The sequence below is a fragment of the Corapipo altera genome, unplaced genomic scaffold (genome assembly GCF_003945725.1).
Source record: "Corapipo altera isolate COAL_440 unplaced genomic scaffold, ASM394572v1 22b, whole genome shotgun sequence".
In the NCBI taxonomy this organism is placed as follows: Eukaryota; Metazoa; Chordata; class Aves; order Passeriformes; family Pipridae; genus Corapipo; species Corapipo altera.
Window position 1 is genome coordinate 7,789,696 of NW_020884876.1, and position 18,930 is coordinate 7,808,625.

An 18,930-nucleotide genomic window follows, 5' to 3' on the forward strand; every position below is an offset into this window, starting at 1 on the left:
TTTACTGATATACCTTGCTGTGGAATACTTTAATGAGCTGTACGTTAGCCATGCTGATCTTATCCATGCTCTTCAAGCCTTTTATTTAAAGTAATCCCAGGACTTGTCTTCACCACACCATCAACTTGTGAGTTGACTCTAGCTCTCTCCCTGTCCAAACACAGCTTTGCACTGAAGCAGGAAGGAGTGCACAACCTCAGATTTGTAGACAAAGAGCATTAACTAAAGCCTGAACTGCTCCAACTGCCAACCTGAGCTCCCTGCTCTTAGTCCCTCTTTCCCACAGAAGCCAAGCACTGGAACAGGGCTTGCCACATATGGAAGTTGTAAGTCTTGTCCAGAAGCCTGTGCTTTGGCATCTTTTTACGCTTACATGGGTGGCTCCTGTGGATCTTCTCCCTTTGTTTAAGGCAGGCAGTTGATAATTTCCAACATCTGCTCGCCCATTGTTTTGGTCTGGCATCTTCAGGCTCAACTTGTTTGGCATTTGATGGCCTCGGGCAGATGAGATGTGGGGCCAACCTTTTGAAAGCAGAGTTCTGTTTACACACATGGTTCAAGTATTGTGACATAAGTGTCATATGAAAATGCAATTAACAGAATTAATGTGCGTGTTCAGTCTGCAGATATGTTTTGTAAGAAATGAGGTTTGTAGAAGCCTTTTTGAATGCTAGGCACTAATTTAAAATCATAGTATCAAAATCACTACATACAAGCTCTTTGGCCTTGGGAAAGAGAGCTAATTCTTTCTGGTTTCCCTTTCTGAGTCCAAATGAACCCTTGCAGTGGTGGAGCATGCTTTTTAGCTGGCAGCTTTGGGGAAATGGGCACACGGAACTTGAGATATTCTTGAAAAGCAGATGTTCCTTGCCATGGCATCTAGATTGCTCCTGAGGCTAAACTTGTACTTATGCATCGATTCTCGTTAGAAATAGTTGCAAGAAGGTGTGAGTATGTGAAGAATGTGAGAACACACTGTGCGTTTAGCGGTCATTGTTGGCAAGAGACATTTGATATACTGTGGGCTGGCAATACCTGGGGTTCTGCTGTTCATTTTTGTGTTAAACATGTGCCCGTGAACTGTGAATTCTACCAGATAAAACAACTTACTCCTTTTGGGAGCCGGAAAATGTTGTGATCAGGATATGTTCCAGCAGAAGAGATGGTATTTTATTTTTTGACACAGACAATTTGTTTCTTAGTTACAGTTTAAACACAATAAATATTTAATTTCTGAGCTTTCTTGCTCTGATTATCTCTGTGTAATATTTTGCTTGATATTCAGTTAAGCGGATAGAACGTTATTGTTGGTTCATATATTTCAGTAATATAGCTTTATATATTGCAGCTTCTGTTCTCAAATAGATTTTAGAAGTAATGAACATAAACTTTATCTTTTTTTGTGTGGTGCCTTTGACCCTCAAAAAGATATATATACAGAGGAATAGTGATTGGAAAATACTTTACAAGGGAAAAAAGCGAACAAGTTGTCTTGTTCATATTGTACTGACAGAAACAACTAGCAGAACATTCTTCTTATGTTTGTGGTTTAACTTAAAAAACTCTCAAATTTGAAAAGCTTTATGTTGATAATTTTGATTAAGCAAGCAGTAAACTTGATAGTAAACTTTCACACATGTAGAGCTTAGAGGAGGAAGGAGGTGGAAACACAGCCTGCGAACCAACGTTCAGAAAAAGAAGGACTAGTGGCAAATGAGCTGACACAATTTAATCTGTTGTTGTTGTTTTAGGCTGACTTTTCCAGTCTTGTGTCATTACACAGGTACCTTATCATTTGAGGAAATAACATTTTTGTTAGCCTGACATAAGCAAGCTGAATCAGTTATGGCCAGGTTGTCTTGTTTTCACTGGACGGAATACTATTTCCATAGGACTCCTCAATTTCCTTCATATTTTCTGGGGTTCAAACTGACACCTGAATGCTTTGAGAAGGGCAGTTTCTGTGTGCTGAGTGTGAACTAAACAGAGACTTTGTCAGTTTGTACAGACGTTCATTGGAAGATCCTAAACCATAAAATACACATTTATCTTACAAGAGGTACGGAGCAGGAGAAGGAAAACTATTTGATAAACAGAGACAGTAATAGAAAGTGGAAGGAATAGTACGCATAGCCAAAAAAATCCTTCCTGTATTTTAAAAAAAACCCACACAAAATCCTCAAAACACAACAAAGTCATTACATGCTTAGAAACATGGAATTGCTATTTAAGTTGGCTTTCTAGTTTTGTTTCCTTTTTGTTTTTTAAGTCTCTCTAGATATATTTGTGTATGTATGTGTGTAGATCTATCTATCTATCTATCTATCTCATGTCTCTTTTCTAGTGTGCAATAGAAGTTTCACAATTTTTTTCTCTGTGCTTTTATACAGAGGATTTTGTAAATATTTTATTTTCCTCATTAGGTATCTCGACATTCAGAAGACCTATGTTTCATGGAACTCAATAGACTCATTAATTCCTTACTTCTGTCTTTCTAAGCTGAAGAACTATTTAAGGTAACATATGGAGGGTGACTGAAGCATGGTTTAGGCTGGCTCTGCACAGACCTTTATCCAGAGTCCTGCCAGTACAGCTCATTCATGACCCCAGAAGGTTAGGGTTTGTGTTCATCCTTGTGTAAGGAAGGCAGATGACTGTAGTTTGCAGGAATCTCCCTACAAATATTTTTTTCTCTCTGATCTAGGACAGAGTTTCTTACTTCTGGGCATCTCTTACCTTTGGGTTATTTGCTGCAGTGCCCAATATGATGTGTTGTTTCTTAGAGCAAAATGCACTTGTACAATGACATAGACCTGGCATGGAGATAACCGGATTCAGTTGTCCTCAACAAACCAGTTTGTCTGTTTCAAGCCTACAGTATCTTATTCTAGTATCTTCTTTACCCAGTACCTTTTTGTCCCATTTAGGTTGGAAAAGACCTCCAAGATCAAGTCCAACCATTATATAACTGTCATATAACTTCAAGAAACTTAGGTCCCCGTGTCTTTCAATGTCTTTCAGTGTGTGGCAGGAATATGTGCACTTGCAGCCCAGAAAGTCAACTGCATCCTGGGCTGCATCAAAAGAAGTGTGGCCAGCAAGTCAAGGGAGGTGACATATGTCCTAGCCTTGTCTTCCTCGTGCTGGCTCCTGCTGTTCCCCACTGGGTCTCCATATGGACCCCAGACCTGACTTATTGCCTCAAATTACCCAAGGCTGTTGGTCCCGGAAAAGAGCTTTGCTTCTACTGCAGTTGACCTCAGCTCCTTGCTGGTCCCTGACTATGGAGGGACCCCACTCCCCTTTCCTGCTCCCTGGTGTTTCCTGTCAGCACAGACATTCCATTTCTCAAGTGTATGAAAGTTACAAATGCAAAATCAACATTATTCCATTTCCTACTAGGAAGAGGATTGACAAGACATAAGTAACTTCCTGCTCCACAGACTGGTGTAGTTGCTTATGTTTTTTAATTGCTATATATGCTAGACATTTTGAAGTGCTTATTTACATAACATCTTTGTTTTTCTTCTCTTGCGATTGAACACAAGTGTTAGCAGATGCAGATACAGAATGGTAGGCTAGACAGTCTGTTTTATATAAAAATGATATGCTTAGGATGGTTCTGAAATGACACACTCGGGACTGCCATATTCAGTAGAGTCATGTGCAAAGCCTGTAAATAAAAATAAAAAGAACACAGCTAAGAGATTTTTTCCTGTCAGATGCTTAATTTATTTTGTCAATGACCACCAATACATTTATACAAGAACAGTACTTTGACATCAGCATTACTGGGAAAAGCAAATAACAGTGCTGAAAATTCTATAATGTCCATATATTGCTGAAATGGAAATCCTCTGTTTTGGGTAATCTATTTATGGGATAATTGCCCTGTTAATGTCATGGTCCTGGAGAGAAGAGGGGTCCAAGAAAGCTGATTGATTTTTTTAAGGATCACCTTCTCCAAGCTCAAGAGTAGTCCACCCCCACATGATCCTTCCCCTCTGCTCAGGACTGGGGAGGCCACACTGGGGAGCACCATGTCCACTCTGGGCTCCTCCATACAAAAGAGACATGGACATACTGGAGAGAGCCCATGAATATGGTAAAGGGACTGGAGCTTTTGTCATAAGAGGTGAGGCCGAGTAAAATGGGATTATTCAGCCTCAAGAAGGAAAAATTTGGGGCTAGGGGGGATCTTGGTGTGTGTAAATACCTGTTTTGGGGGCAAAGATGGAGGCAGAACCTTCTCAATGATACCCAGGGAAAGCACAAGAGGCTATGGGCACAGGCTGGAATACATGGAATTTCCTTTAAACAAGAAAGCCAGAATCTCCTTTTGGATGTCTTTATAGACTCATTTGTTTTATCTGACACATTTTATGAGCAGATTTCCCTAATTAAATGGATTTAGAGTCTGTATACCATGTACGCCAATAAAAAGAGTTGGTTACACCTCAAATATAATTAAAAATATTTATGTAGTTGCTAAAGGATCCTAAACCCTGCTGGTCCACAAGAACACCCGGTTCCTTAGTACTCCTGTGTAAGACAGTCCAATATTGTTACTGTAGACCTTGTTTATGTACAGCTCCTACTTCCACTTGTTCTATGTATGTTTCTCTACACAGTTTGGTTGAGACTGGGTCCCTATCTTTTCTGAGCAGCTGGAAAAAAGCCAGTTTCAGAGAGTAATGTAGTCCCCGGATGTATAATGTGGTAAGTGTCAAGGAGTATCAGAGAGATGATACCTGGCATTAGAGAGATAGCTATTTAAATATTGTGTAGCTGGGACTTTTGCAATTTCATGTTGCTGACAGAATTCATGAAAAGGTATGTATGAGAGAGAGAGATTTTTTAGACACTCTCTTTCCTGTGAAAGACAAGAGAAAATCAGTTCACTGAAGTTTCTTGGAGAAAGCACTGAAACGTGGTTTATGGCCTTTAGAAACCCAGATGTGGAGAAAGATGTCCTAATGAAGGATTAATTAGCATAGTAGATAACATAATAATAAGTTTTGGCATTTGGCAGATGGAACCTAGATGCATTCAGGACAAAACATGAAATTACCAGTACCTGAAATGGTGTATGCATTTCTTCATCACTTGTTTCCTTCATCCAAAACCCTGGACAAAATGCAAAAATCATTTGGCAGAGTCTAGCTGTGTCAACATGAGCACGAAATGTGGTGCAACAGGAGCAAAGCAGCAGAGCCCACCCGTGGCAGAGCAGCTGATGTCCATGCTGCCCGTGCCCTGGGGCCTTACTCAACTAGCTTTAGCATGGTGCTATGGACTCCATGCCCATGAGCAGCTGCAGTCAGGCAGAGGCACTCCTGGATCATGTGCTTCCACCTCCTTTCCTGAGAAAGGAATTTATTTTGCATTTCTGAGCCACTCCACAGTGTGAACCCAAGTGAAGTTAAGTGGGGCCTATCAGCAGCTTCACAAGTGCCCTCCTCCTTTGTGCTAAAAAGTGAACACAAGCTCCTTCTTTTGATAAAAATCTGTTCTGCAGGAAATCCTTTGCCTGGTATACTCCAGTATAAACTGAAGCATCAGGAAACAGTAGTTGCTTTTATGTAAAATAAAAGTACCTCTGGTAATTTATAAAATATAATATATATATATATGAAAGTGTACAGCCTTAATCCCCCCCCAGATAACACTCTTAAAATAACCCAAACAATACACATGAGACACAGGAAGATTATGACAATGCAGAATCTGCAACACTGTGGGACTTTGACATGTGGGTTGATGATTTACAGGTCTAATAGACTGATGCAGCACATGGCCAAAACAAAACCAGTTGTGGTAACAACTGCCATCCGGAGGCACCTAGACAGACTTGAGAGATGGGCCTGTGTGAACCTCATGAAGTTCAACAAGGCCAAGTGCAAGCTGGGTTGGGGCAATCCCAAGCATGAATATAGGCTGGACAGGGAATGGATTGAGAGCAGCCCTGGTGAGAAGAATTTGGGGGTGTTGGTGGATGAGAGGCTGGACATGAGCTGGCAACATGCACTTGCAACCCAGAAAGCCAGTTGTGTCCTGGGTTGCACCAAAACAAGAGTGGCCAGCAGGTCAAGGGAGGTGATTCTGATCCTCTTCCCCACTCTGGTGAGACCTCACCTAGAGCACTGCATCCAGCTCTGAGGTCCCTAGCATAAGGACATAGACCTCTTTAAGCAGGTCCAGAGGAGGGCCATGAAGATGATCAGGTGGCTGGAGCACCTCTCCTGTGAAGACAGGCTAAGAGAGTCGGGGTTGCTTAGCTTAGAGAAGGCTCTGGGAAGACCTTACAGCAGTCTTCCAGTATCAGAAGGGGGTCTGCAGGACAGCTGGAGAGGAACTTTTCACAAGGGCATGTAGTGATAGGACAAGGGGTAATGGCTTCAAACTGAAAGACTGTAGGTTTTGATCAGATATGAGGAAGAAATTCTTTACTGTGAGGGTGGTGAGACAGTTTGCTCAGTGGATTCCCCATTCCTGCAAATGCTCAAGGCTAGGTTGGATGTCGCTTCGAGCAACCTGGTCTAGTGGAAGGTGCCCCCTGTCAGGGGGATTGGAACAAGATGATCTTTAAGGTCCCTTGCAACCCAAACCATTCTATGATTCTGTGACAACTATTAGGGGCTGTTGACATGGCTCCAGCTGTGCCAAGATGCCCCTCAAACCCACAGCCTCTCACAAACAAAGTTTAGCAGAGATAAGCAAATGACTCCCCAAATTGCAACAAGACTCCTGTCCTCTTCCAACACTTTCATACTGCAACGTATGTCCTTTTAGGATATTTATACGGGACGCAGATGTCCTTTCAGAAGCCGTAAGAAAACCGTCCCTTTGCAAGCTGTCACCTCAGACTTGGAAGGTGTTAAGCGAGGCACCCTGCAGCCCAACGCTCCCCTCAGCTCCCTGTGCATCCTTGTCATTCGTGCTCGCACAGTACTACACTTCCACGGCCCCCCTGCCGGTTCGTGTGCGCTCCGATGGGCAGCGGCAGGGCCGGGGGCAGGGCCGGGAGCAGGGCAGGGGCGGGGGCAAGGGCGGGCGGGCGGCGCGGGGCAGGCAGGGCCCCAGCGCCCGCCGGGCGGCGCGGCGGGCGGAGGCGGTGGAGGGGGCGGAGAGGGAGGAGGAGGAGGCGGGCTCGGCAACGCACACGCCGCTCCCGCCGTGCTTGGCTTAAATAAGGCGGCGCCGGTGCGAGCCGCGTACAACCGTGGTCGCCGCTGCCGCCGGAGGTGAGCGGGGTTCGGGGGCGCCGCTGCCGGCGGGGCCCGGGGCTGCGGACCCGGCCCCGCTGAGGGGCCGTGGGCTGTCGGGGACGCGCCGCCGAGAGAGGCAGGCTGGGCCTGCCGGGGCCGCCGCCGCGGGGCCGGGGTGGCCTGCGCGGCCGCTGTCACCCGCGGGGCCGGGCGGTCCCGTCCTGTCCCGCCGCCGATCCCCGCAGGCTGCCGCTTTCCTTCCCGTCCCGCAATGGGACCAGCGTCCCGCGGAGCCGGCTCGGCTTCCCCTCGCGCAGAAGCCTCCAGGAGACCGTAGCCAGCTGCCTCCGGCCTCCCCCCGGCGCTGCGGCAGCTCGGTCTGGCCGGGCATTGTTCGGGCCGGCGCTGCCCCGCGCCCCGCACGGCCCGGCCTGGCGGGGGAACGGCTCGGGTGGGCCGAGCAGCAGGTAGTGGGGCTGACCCGGTGGCTCGCGTCTGGTCAGCTGCTGGACCTTGCCTTCGGTGAGGTTGTTCTTTCGGGGACGAATGCAGCATGTACTTGAAGCAGCTTCTTTCTTTTTTTCTTCTTTTTAAGCAGTTTAGGGCGCGTATGGAAACGCAGCGTGAGGCAAAGTGGCCTAAAATGGAAGGTTGAGGGGCTTTGACTTTGCAGACCTCCTCTGCTGTTAGGTAGGACTTGCAGTGCTACAGCGCAGGGATTTAGCCTGGTTACACGACGCTTTTGTTCTAGGATGCATACATTTCTTGTTCCTGTTGAACAGGAATTGCAACACTTGAAGCCTTCTGAATTTCTAAAGGGCATGTCTGTGAGCTGTCTGGGGTATTATGGACACGCTCTTGGACTAAGTAATGCATCTAAACATATGCCTCACTTGGGTTAGTGTATGAGATATGATGGTCAGGTCCTGTGATAGGAAAGAGTGACTTCTAAAGCAACTGCTATCGATACCCCATGGTTCTCTGTACCCGGACCTGTTCCACAGAACTGTTCCATGTTAGCAGATTTCCTTTTTTATCGACGTTGCTTTACAGGGAATCATGCTGTCTCCTGAGCCTGCTCAGGAGTGTTTATGTTTGCCTTTCTGCTTTGGAACGTGCTCTCAAACTCACAAGCTGAGATTTCTCAGCTCAAGGATTTGGATCAGACTTCTTGGATCAAGAAATCCTGAATTTAAGAGAGCATCGAGGTTACTGAGAAATACCTTTCTTTTTCTCTTGCAACAACAGCACTATTAATAATGCAAAAACTGATACACGAAGTTCCTCATGGAACTGTTTGCTGTTACTCCGTGACTTTTTGAAGTTTAAGGATATGTATCTTGCTTGTATTGGGATATGAAAATATTTGAAGGATGGCTGACAGGAAAAACCTAAAGCTTGTCATTACAAGTAACTGTTGTGTGTAGTGTACTCAATTCTAGGTCTTGAGCAAACGGCCTTAGCCTAGTCTGAGGACTGCATGACTATAATGAATTTACAAAAGCAGTTTCTAAATTTGGTAGATGTTGTTTTACAACTACAAATTGGCCAACATGAGGTTTGAAGTAAGTCTCCCTTCTTGAGGAGGAAACCCCCAAATAGCCTTTTGATTCAAGGGCAGGTACAAGGTTGGTATCAGTGGAAAAACAACCAGCAATTTGAAATGGAAGGAAAGACAACTTTGAAATAGTTGTCTGGGTAAGTGACTCTTCTTTTTCTCGAGCAAAGTCTGTGTAGCTGGTTATCCTATCTCATCACTCCACTAGAAATGAATACTGCATGGGATTTTCTGGAGGAGACAGGTGAGTTATACCTTCCCTGTCCTGTGTGTGTTGCTCTCCTGTGGGGAAGAATAAACAGTTTCTTCTCTCTCTCTTTCCCCTCCAAGAAAACAACACTTTGACTAATGTGAGCAACAGAAGGTAATAGTAGATTTCTGTACTTTGATTTGTTTTTCTAGATCTTAGTAATATGGCTGATTGAATTGGGTAGACTCAACTAGACTAATGGCATGAAGTTTTTTGAATGTGCAGCAGAGGGAGAGAGATATTCTGGCCCAAAGAATACATTGCTTGATAAATTGGGTTTCTAGTGGTCTTATGAATAGACTGCCTGCCATATCCTGCTTCCCTAGTGTGCTAAATTACAAGTTCAGATAAGTTAAATATTTTATTCTGGTAAATACAATCAGTGGTAACTCCACAGAAATCCTCACAAGTAAGAGGGACAAACGTTTGTTCATTGGCAAATGGTTTTGCATGGGAGTTTACAGTGCTGTATAGCTCAGGGAAGCTTTGCTGTACAGCACTGACCTTTACAGGCTGTAGAGGGGACACTGGCTGCAGATTGGGGGCTTGCGTTTCTGCAGATCCTACCTGACTCCTCAAACAAGGACATTTGATAATAACATAAGGCTCTCTTTCTGCCTTTCATGCTGGGAGTTATTCATCTACATAGGGTAAAATATGGTTTTCTTCCTATGGCAGGGAGCTGGGAACTAAATAATCCAACCCAAACCAAAGCAAAATTCTTCTTTTTGGTTACGATTTGAATCTGAGATTTACTGGTAGTTTGTTGACTGAAGACAGCTTGCATGGTTTTATAGAGATGTAGAGGAAAAGTGATTTTTACTTTTGTAGTTGGACCATTTAAGGGTTATAGCAGAACAGTGTAATGGCCTGTTTCCAGCAGAGAACTTTTGCCTTTTTGTGTGAGTTACTGTTTTTGAACCCAGAACTCTTAAGCTTTAGTTTGGTACTGCTTGTGCCATGTTTTAAAAACTTGGCCTCTGCAGTTGGATTGCAATAATAGGCTGGTAAGGTTGAATTGGTTTCCTAGGAAAGCTAGAAGAAAATGCTTACTATCACTGACTCAGAGGAAATGCAGGCATACCTTAATACCCGAGGTCAAAAAGTTACTTGATTTGTTATACTCCTTGTGCTGCTGGTGTTGGGAGGTCACTCAGTGAACCAATTGCTTTTCATAAATTATTGATCTGTCCAGTCTTTTAGAGTTAAGGAATATCTTTTTTAAAACAATCTTCTGAATGTAAACACTATCTAGTGTGATGCAATGGGGCTTAGTATGCCTGACCCAGGTTGTCTTCTGCAAGACTTCAGGTGTCATAAGTATGACTAAGAAACTCATTCTCATGGAGCCTCAGGTGAGCACTTGAAGCATGTGTTAACTTGGTGTTGCATACTGGGTTTTCTGAGAAGTAGCTTTTTCCTGGGAGAGTAGAATGAATAAGTTGGTATGATCTACTCAAGCTGTTGCAGCACAAGAAAGCTCCTGGCTTGTAGCAATGTGCTTCTGTGGGGTGGTTTTCATCTCTACTGTATTTGGATTGATGCTACATTAACAGAGCAGTACCATGATGTAATTCCAAATCAGAGCTGTAGGGATGTAATTCTGATGGATAGCAGTTTAGGTTGCAAAATAAGTGTTTGTAAGCATCTTCTCTGGCTTTTGAAGGTGAGAAACCAGTAAGACTGCATAGTGACATTGTGTGTGTATGGGCATGGATTAAAAGTAACTTAAATCAATCACTGTCTGAAAGGTTTTAATGGCGAGTACTGGTTTTCCTTAATGCACAGGGTTACCAAGTGCTGCTGGAGGACTGTAATTGCACAAAAGGCATTGAGCAGGTTCTTGTCATGTGATTCTGGTCCTGAACTTGAATAAACTCCAGTGACCTCACTAGTGCGCACTCAGATTACTTGTTGGACATCACTAAGATGCAAGATTCCAGGTGATGTTCCACTTGATTGCAAGAGGATTGCAGTCAAATGTCTGAAGACAGGGCTGTGACTTTCCTTTTAGATAGGAACAGAGCGTTGAGACATCACTATCAGATGCAGTGCTCTGTAAAGGTTGCATCAGGAGTCTTAACTTCAGTGGCAGCTTATGAAGTAAATCATTGTGGCCCAACTGATGGGTCTGAATCCAGCTTCTAGAGTGTTTCACTGCAGGTCTGCCTTGTCCCAAATGCAGAAACAGAAGCTGAACCTGCAGAGGCATCTGAACCCCACTATATGAATGCCCTCTGGTTGCTTAGAGCCAGACTGAACAGGAGTTGGATGGGGGGAATGAATGTTAAGGACCTGATGGTTCTTCTCTGTGCATGGGATGTGTTCCTTACTGACAACTTTTTAGTTCCTCCCTTTTTACTCCTGCAGGAAAGGAAATTTGTCAGTTACTGCTTTAAAAGGAGGGTTTATAATTCTGATGCTTGGCTCGGTGAACTTGGTAATTCTGGATGAGATATTTGGTGGTTTTTTGGTTGGTTTTTTTTTTCTTTAGTTGGGGAGAGGGCAGGGAATGAGGTATACGTGGAGGAGGAGGGCAGAGTAGGGGATCAGGCAGTTCAATAGTTCTTGGTTTATTCAGGAAAGTCTTCTGTGGCTGAGGAGAGACTGTCACATCATGCATGATACGAGAGGCTGCACCAGAGGAGGCATCTTGCTGTCCTATTTGTGTTATACAGGACTTAAACTGGGGTTTCTGCTTCACATCTCAAATACTGAAGTTCCTTTGCTGTATCTCAAGGGTGACTGTGATTTGCTTGCTGGCTGCAGTTTGGCAAAGTCACAGGTGTTTGCACGACCTCAGTCAAGTTACTGCCTTGACTGCAGGGCAGAGGCAGAAAATCCTTTGAGGACTTGCATGCAGTGTTTGGAGTTGCATGGCTTAATGTGTATTATTGCAACAGTCCATCACTTTCCCTGGCTGTGCTGTCATGTTTCCATCTGGGAGCTAATGGTTGTCTGGTCATCGAGACAAGAGTTGATCTAGTTGAGAACTAGCATCACAACTAACCCAGGAAAATGCTGTTTGCCAGATCACCTCCCTAGTGATGCCATCAGATGACTGCCTAGCCAGCATGGAGGGGGTTGTGGGAGCATTTATCTAGGACAGGTTGGACTGACTCAAATTTAAGCTGATTGTAAATGCACTCTGATATTAGGATTATGTATTCTATTCAGACAAAAGGATTTCTCTGGCTAATAGCAAAGCTATTTGTTGTACCCTTTTTGATATGTAATAAAGGAGCTAGAACATGATTCTGCACTTGCCCTTTCAAAGGTTGAGTGGAGAAAGGCTTAAGTAAAACAGATCTGTGGGAGCTGTGCAGTGTAACCTGTAAGAGTTACAAGAAAAGAAAGAAAACAGTTGTAAGAAAACAACAAACTGCAATGGCAGTTATCTGCCAGGACAACACAAAGGTATATGGGTGGCTGGCTCCCTGTTCCAGCATGTCATAGTAAAAACATTTTAGTGCCATATTGCTCACAATAAGAGGTAGGCAAATTGTCTTGTAGCTTTCTCCTGCCTGTAAGAGGCTGTAGAAATAACATAGCCTCTTCTACACCACGTGGTGGACCTGCCTTTATGGCAGGCAGTTGCAGTGCTCTGGGCTGTTCATTTAAATATAAGAATAGAAAGGAAGAGAGGCCATTGGTCCTTGGGGTTGTTTTCTCTGCTATACAGAAGCTGACGGCTGCTCCTGTTCTCTTCCGTTGCACTCGAACGATGTCTGGCTATGGATAGACAATAGGCAGGCTGCTGCCCACTGTAAATAGACCATTGTACGCCCAGAGTAGGAGCAGCAAAGAACGGCACAGTCGTGCCAACTTGGGTCGTTGCCTTGAGATACTGGCTCTGCTGTGAAGAATGAGTCTTGGGTGCTGCAGGGTGTGCGTGTGTGAGCAGAGAGAGCTGGCATTGTCTGAACCTTATCAATTCAGTTACGGAGTTCTGTGAGTTCAGAGGGATGCCTTCTTGGGCTGGATTTTGGGAACTGTTTCTGTGGAGGTGGTCAGGAGAGGTAGCTATCTCTGAAGTAGTTTTGCCTTGTTATCAAAACCACTTTCCCGTATCTGTGTGGTTGTGTTTCTGAGAGACCAAGGTCTCCTGGTTGCATTGAGAAAAAAGTGCTTTTGAGCTCAATTCTATGGGGTTTGGGTTTGTTTTTGTTTCGTTGTTGTGGTGGGGTTTTTTCTACATGTAGCAACCTGAGTATCACAGACTGGTACTTTTCATGTGGATCTTCTTCCTTTGGGTCTTCAGCTGTGTCTCAAATTGGGGCAGAGCTACTGAGTCCACCTTGTGGTCCAGATCCTGTCTGGTGAGAAGCAATTGCAGGACCTGAATTTGTGAAGAGAGCTTGGCTTTTATGCTTGTCTTGAGCGAGCAAATTTAGCTGGGTCCTTCCTTGAGGACAAGGACTGAAATCCAGATCCACACTCCACTGTGATCTTTGTATCTCAGTCTAAAGGCTCTAAACCACTCTCCTTGGTCATGGTGAAAACGCTGGATGTCTGATGTGGTTGGAGTATGAACCAAGTAAATACTGGGATGGCTGAAAGAAGGCTGGGAGGCACTGAAGTCTCCTTTCTTGATGGGCCATATTTACATGCATATGTTAAGAATGTGAATTTATTCTCCCTGTTCCATCTAGCTTTGCCTTAAATACAGAAAACAAGAGCTGATGTGATTTAACAGGTAGTGTTAAAGCCAGGAATTGCTTAGTCTTGCAGAAAACTCTGCCCTCACCTTGTTTTTTGTGCTGATGAGGCAGAAGGTATAATAAAATATAATCAATATAAACATAAGCTGTAAAATGTATTATTATGTACCGGATAACCTGTGGTATAACTGCTCAAGAAGGGTTTTTATCACAGCTCTACAGCTGCTCTACAAAGAGCTGGTCAAGGAAATGAAAAGCAGTAGTGTGCATCCCTTCTCTTCACCTAGGCTGAAATCTTAGCAGCTCCTTGACTACAGTGGGACTCTTACATGAATGAAATGATGATGTTTACTTCAGTTCTTGTTAGCTGTAATGGCACCACAGCCTTTTTAAGGAGTAATTAGAATTACATTGCATTCCTAAATCATAATGTGTGTGTGGGACACTGCATGACTAATGCAGATAGGAAAGCAATTTTACAAGTCCAGCATGCTTTGTGGAGCTTGAAGAAGAAAAAGCTATGCTTGCTTTTAGCCCTTACACACATCAGAGCCCCCTTTTTTCTAGTTTCGTGACATGGTGTCTATGATATATGCAAAACTCAACTTGTAAGTGGAGACTTCATTGTTGCTGTGATTTTTTTTTTTTTTTGGTCTTACTGTTCGTCTGTGTATATTAAAACTTAAGAAGTAGTTTTCATGGTGCAATGCTAATGAACATTATTTGATGCATAAAAAGCAACAGTATGATATTCTAACTATTAAACCAGTAACTGATTTTTTTTTTAATAAAATTTAATACCAAGGGAAGATGAAGAACTTGTTAATATATTCAGGTTTTTTTCTACCTTCCATCACTACAACCTGGTGTGTTGTGGATTTTGACTACAGTCTGCTGTGTGTCACAGTGCAAATAGCCAAAAGGCATTTCTGTAGTGGCCCTACACTGTGTATCTAGGTGATGCAGTCCTCTGCTGTACAGCTATGCCAGGAAAGAAAAGGGAGGGCGGGGGAGAGGGCAGTGTCTGCAAGCTGGGGAACGCTCCATGGGTCCAGGACTGTTCCAGAGGTGGAACTTGACTCCATCCTGACACTACCCCCATGCATGACCTTACTTCAGCCTGTCCTGTTAACATTGTGAAACCATGGGCCCTTTGAACTAATTTTATGCTTTTCTGCTGTCTCTAGCAAATCCTTGTCCAAATACTGGTTAGACTTTATATGAACTAGACTGCTCTTCTGTTGCCTGGTTGAAAAACTGCAGCAGTAAAGATTTCAAGGTTGGACTGTAAACTAGAGGTTTTCCTGTAGAATTATGAAATCTTAACCTGATACGGTTGGTTTTAAAACTAATAAACATATAATTCTACCTATTTGGATTTCGGAGCCTCCTATGCTGCCATCCTGAAGCGGTGCATTGATACACAGTATGTTGTAGCTGTTTAAACACATCCTCTGACATTCTTTAGGGCCTTCGTTTAATTTTATCGTCCATAGGAAATTGCTAGGACCTAAATTGCCGGAGTAAATACGTCTCTGCTCTTCAAGCAAGCAGGGCAGCGCTGCTCGCTGACAGTGGCCCTCGCCGGCCGTCCGTGGGAGTGGGGTCCCTGATCCCCGGTGCCAGCCGCGCTCCGCCCGCGCCAGTGCCCTCCGGCCGGCGGTGGGGTGACCGGCTGCGGCTCCCATTGGCCCCGGGCGGGCCTCCTGCTTACCTCTCACCTAGTGGGCACGGGCTGGTGGGTTTGGCATGTGACAAACGTCCCGGGAGACCTTGGCTGTAGAGGAGAGCACCAGCTGAGCTGACTGCAGCCCGTTTTTTTCCCCTGCAGCTGGTTCTTGCTGTGGAATATCCGTGTCAGTGAGTGCTGGCGGGGAGCAGCCTCTTGCAGCTCTTCCTTCTGTGTGAACGTGACAAATTAAATGTGCTTCCTGTGCTTGATTGTACTGCCGTGTGCTGCTGCCTTGGGCCTCATTTGACGCTGCTTTAGTCTACCTCATGACCAGAGATAAATTGCTGGCATGGTGCTGGGAGAAATAGGAAACTTGCTAGTAGCATGGGGGAGCTATGGGAGGATATTGGCTTTGAAAGCAGCTTGCTGTGCTGACCTTTCTGTGTGTGACTGAAGGGAGAGTAGGAAAGAGTTTATTTTAATGGACTTAAATGAGGAAAAATCCTGCTCCTGCTATGCTACTATAGGATGTTATATGCAGGCAAGATAACCTATGTCCCTGCCTGTCCTCTCCCAGACTTCCCTGTTTGACACTTAACTGTTTAAATAATCTTACAGTACAACTACTCTACAAATAACTATTTTACATTTGTGAAATGCTCTCCTTTACCAAAACTTTTGGGGTTTGTTTAATTTTAATGCAGTCTCTGTTAAAAGCAATATTAAAACCCTGAAGAAATTCCCTCCTTTCACCCCCACCTGTTTTTCTAGAGTATGAACCAATAATTGCTTGCTTACTTAGTTGCAACACAGAAGTCTAAAGATACTGTCTGTCTACTAGCAGATCTAGTTATTTTGGTAGTGGGGAGCCAGTAGGAAAAAGCATTTATTGTGCTCATACAACAACAGAGAATCAGACGGGGATTTCAGATTTTTTTTTCTTTTTGTGCAACTTTCTTTTATACCAACAGATTCCAGCATTGGAACAACTGCACTGAACTGCAATGCAAGCACATGAGTTGTTTAGATACCTACGAATGCCAGAACTTGGGGATGTCAGACAGTATGTGCGCACCCTTCCGACAAATACGCTGATGGGCTTCGGTGCTTTTGCTGCTCTCACGACCTACTGGTATGCAACAAGACCAAAAGCACTAAAACCACCATGTGATTTAGCAATGCAGTCTGTGGAAGTAGAGGTAAGTGTCGCTTGATGGATGCTGTAGTTCACTGAAATTTGAAGCTTAGCTGCAGCATTGAAAGAGACCAAACAGCTGATTTACATAAGTGTTTCTAAACTTATACTGTGGGGGCGATACATTTCTGAAATATGGCTTGAACTCATTATTTTGGCTTTCTGAATTTGAAAGCAGCTTGAGGGTTGAGGTCATAGTGGCAATAACTAGCATGGGAGAAAAAGACTGTGCTGAGACAACTAAGCTTCTGATCTGACTGGTAGCAGGTAACTTGTTCATGTTAGAAGTAGCACAGTGTAATTTTCAATTCCTTGCCGTGTGTTTAGGTGATGACCTATTAAATTAGGTCTGGGGGTCAGAGTATGTATGCTGGTATATACTGATTAGGCTAATACTTTACTGTTATTTTTAGTGTATAATAGCTGACATATGAGACTTTATATTGGGTTACAAGCATGAAGAGAGTACTAATTGTCCTCAGATGATCTGTGGAAAGAAATATTAGTCTGCCAAGAGATCTCAACCATAGAGTAAATTGAAACTAAACCAACCACCCGCTAAACTCTGCATATGCCAGCTTAGCTTTTGTCTTATGCTTTTTAGAGGTAGACAGTTACACTGTTAGGTGGTAGCATTTAAAAGTGAAGTTAAACACACAAACAGTCTGACTGGGAGAAACTGTTGCTTTATAAGCAAATATAGACAACTGATTACAAGGCTGAGGTTTCTTGAGCAGTGGTTATATTGCTTCCCCTTGTTCACTACAGAGTCAAGACTACTTTTTCTTTCAAGAGTACTTCTGTGTTTCTCCAGGGTAGACAAGGTGTCTTCTCCTTTTGAAGGAAGGAGACAGCTTTGAAAGGTTGTGATCTTCAAGGGAGATACTTATAAAATGTAGGATTGAAAAACTGACAGCTTTTTGAAGTAGTCTTTATTGTCAGAAACTATAGATTTTTTTTTTATATATATATATATATACTTTCAACTGTAGTTTCTCTTTACAGCACATTCTTCTGCGTGAATAGACAACCTCTAGTTGTCCTATATCAAATGCAATTAACATGACTCTTGTGCTTAATAGTAGATGTGACTACAACCTGAGGTAAACAAATGTGGTGAAACAGTTTGAAATTTACAGTAGGTCAACTTCATGAACTTCAGCAAAGCAAACTGCTGTCATAGCCTCAAATTGGGCACTGTTTTCCATGTTTCATGATACTGACATGGAGGAATGACACATTACTTGGCCCTTCCATTCAGAAGTTTAGTAAGTACCATTATTCCCTAATCTCAGTAAGCATACAGTAAGCTTACTGACACAACAGTCATGCTACTATAGCAAGTAATGATCTGCCTCTAGAAGTACACAAAGTACAAAAATATGCTCTGGCAATGTGATAACTGCCAAAATTCCTCTTTTCAAGCAACATATGTAGAGTAAGGATCTAGGTATTAGATCTTACTTCTCTTGGTGACCTTTTCCAATCCTGACACCAGCCACTTACACAGTGGGCTGAATTGTCTTGTAAAGGAGCATGTCTTTGTTGCTGGAATAAACTAGCAGCGAAAAGTTTCCACTATGCAGGGCCTCACTAGTCAATGTAGACCTCAGCAGATTTTGGGGGGGCACTGCATTTTAAGATGGTAAAACAGTGGCTCTTAACTGTCCATAAACCCAGTGACAAATGCATATTTGTTTGAGACTCTTTACAGCAGTCTCAGTTCACTGCCTTTATCTCTTCAAGCTAAATTACTTGTCACTGCTGGATTCTGAGATTGAAATCACTGTTTGGTGCTATGAAACTTCACTAAGCTACTTAATGCATCATTGATCCATATTTTAGTAATTATCATTGGCTCTCTGATCAGAGTAAGATAGGTATAACAGCATTATTTTTCATTGCCTCTCTAGAAAATACATTTTAATAAATAGATGGAAGAATAATAAAACTTAAATGGAAAACAGCTGGTGTGTTAGCAGGTGATAAGAGTTCAAACTTGGAGAATGTGTTGAAATGAGCAAGATCAATCCAGTTTTGTGCACTTTAAGGGCTACATCTGAAGTATTAATAACTTGTAAACTGTACCAAACTGATCAAATGAGAACCTATGTTTCGAAGCAAATTTCAAGTGTATGTTGGAATTGGTAACAAGAGTGTAATACAGTGCTTGGGATTCAGTTTCTCACTACATTTTTCTTGGAATTTAACTTCACATACTTCATTTTCTTATGTACATGTTAAGATGTCACTTCCACAGGGAAAAAAATAATCAAATACTGCTCTCAAATTGTCTTCACATCTTTTTTTTTTTTTCCTGCCTAAGCAATACAGTGTTAAAAGGACTGAGGACTAAGCAACGTGCTCCAAAAAAGACATGACAGAA

The 18,930-nt window shown here is 43.3% G+C and overlaps 1 protein-coding gene across 2 annotated transcripts in view; it reads left to right on the top strand.

Annotated features, from left to right (window-relative positions):
- Positions 1-7,113: 7,113 nt before the first annotated feature.
- ACSL1 (acyl-CoA synthetase long chain family member 1) overlaps positions 7,114-18,930 on the top strand; it is a 38,823-nt gene continuing 27,006 nt past the window's right edge. Inside the window, exons 1-2 of one of the 2 annotated variants that reach the window (XM_027635916.1) lie at positions 7,114-7,244; positions 16,321-16,548. In XM_027635916.1, the coding sequence (XP_027491717.1) occupies positions 16,354-16,548 (195 nt within the window). In that variant the 5' untranslated portion in view covers positions 7,114-7,244; positions 16,321-16,353. Of the gene's footprint in view, positions 7,245-7,820; positions 7,899-16,320; positions 16,549-18,930 lie in introns of those variants that run through there. The other variant, XM_027635917.1, reaches the window with a different exon arrangement.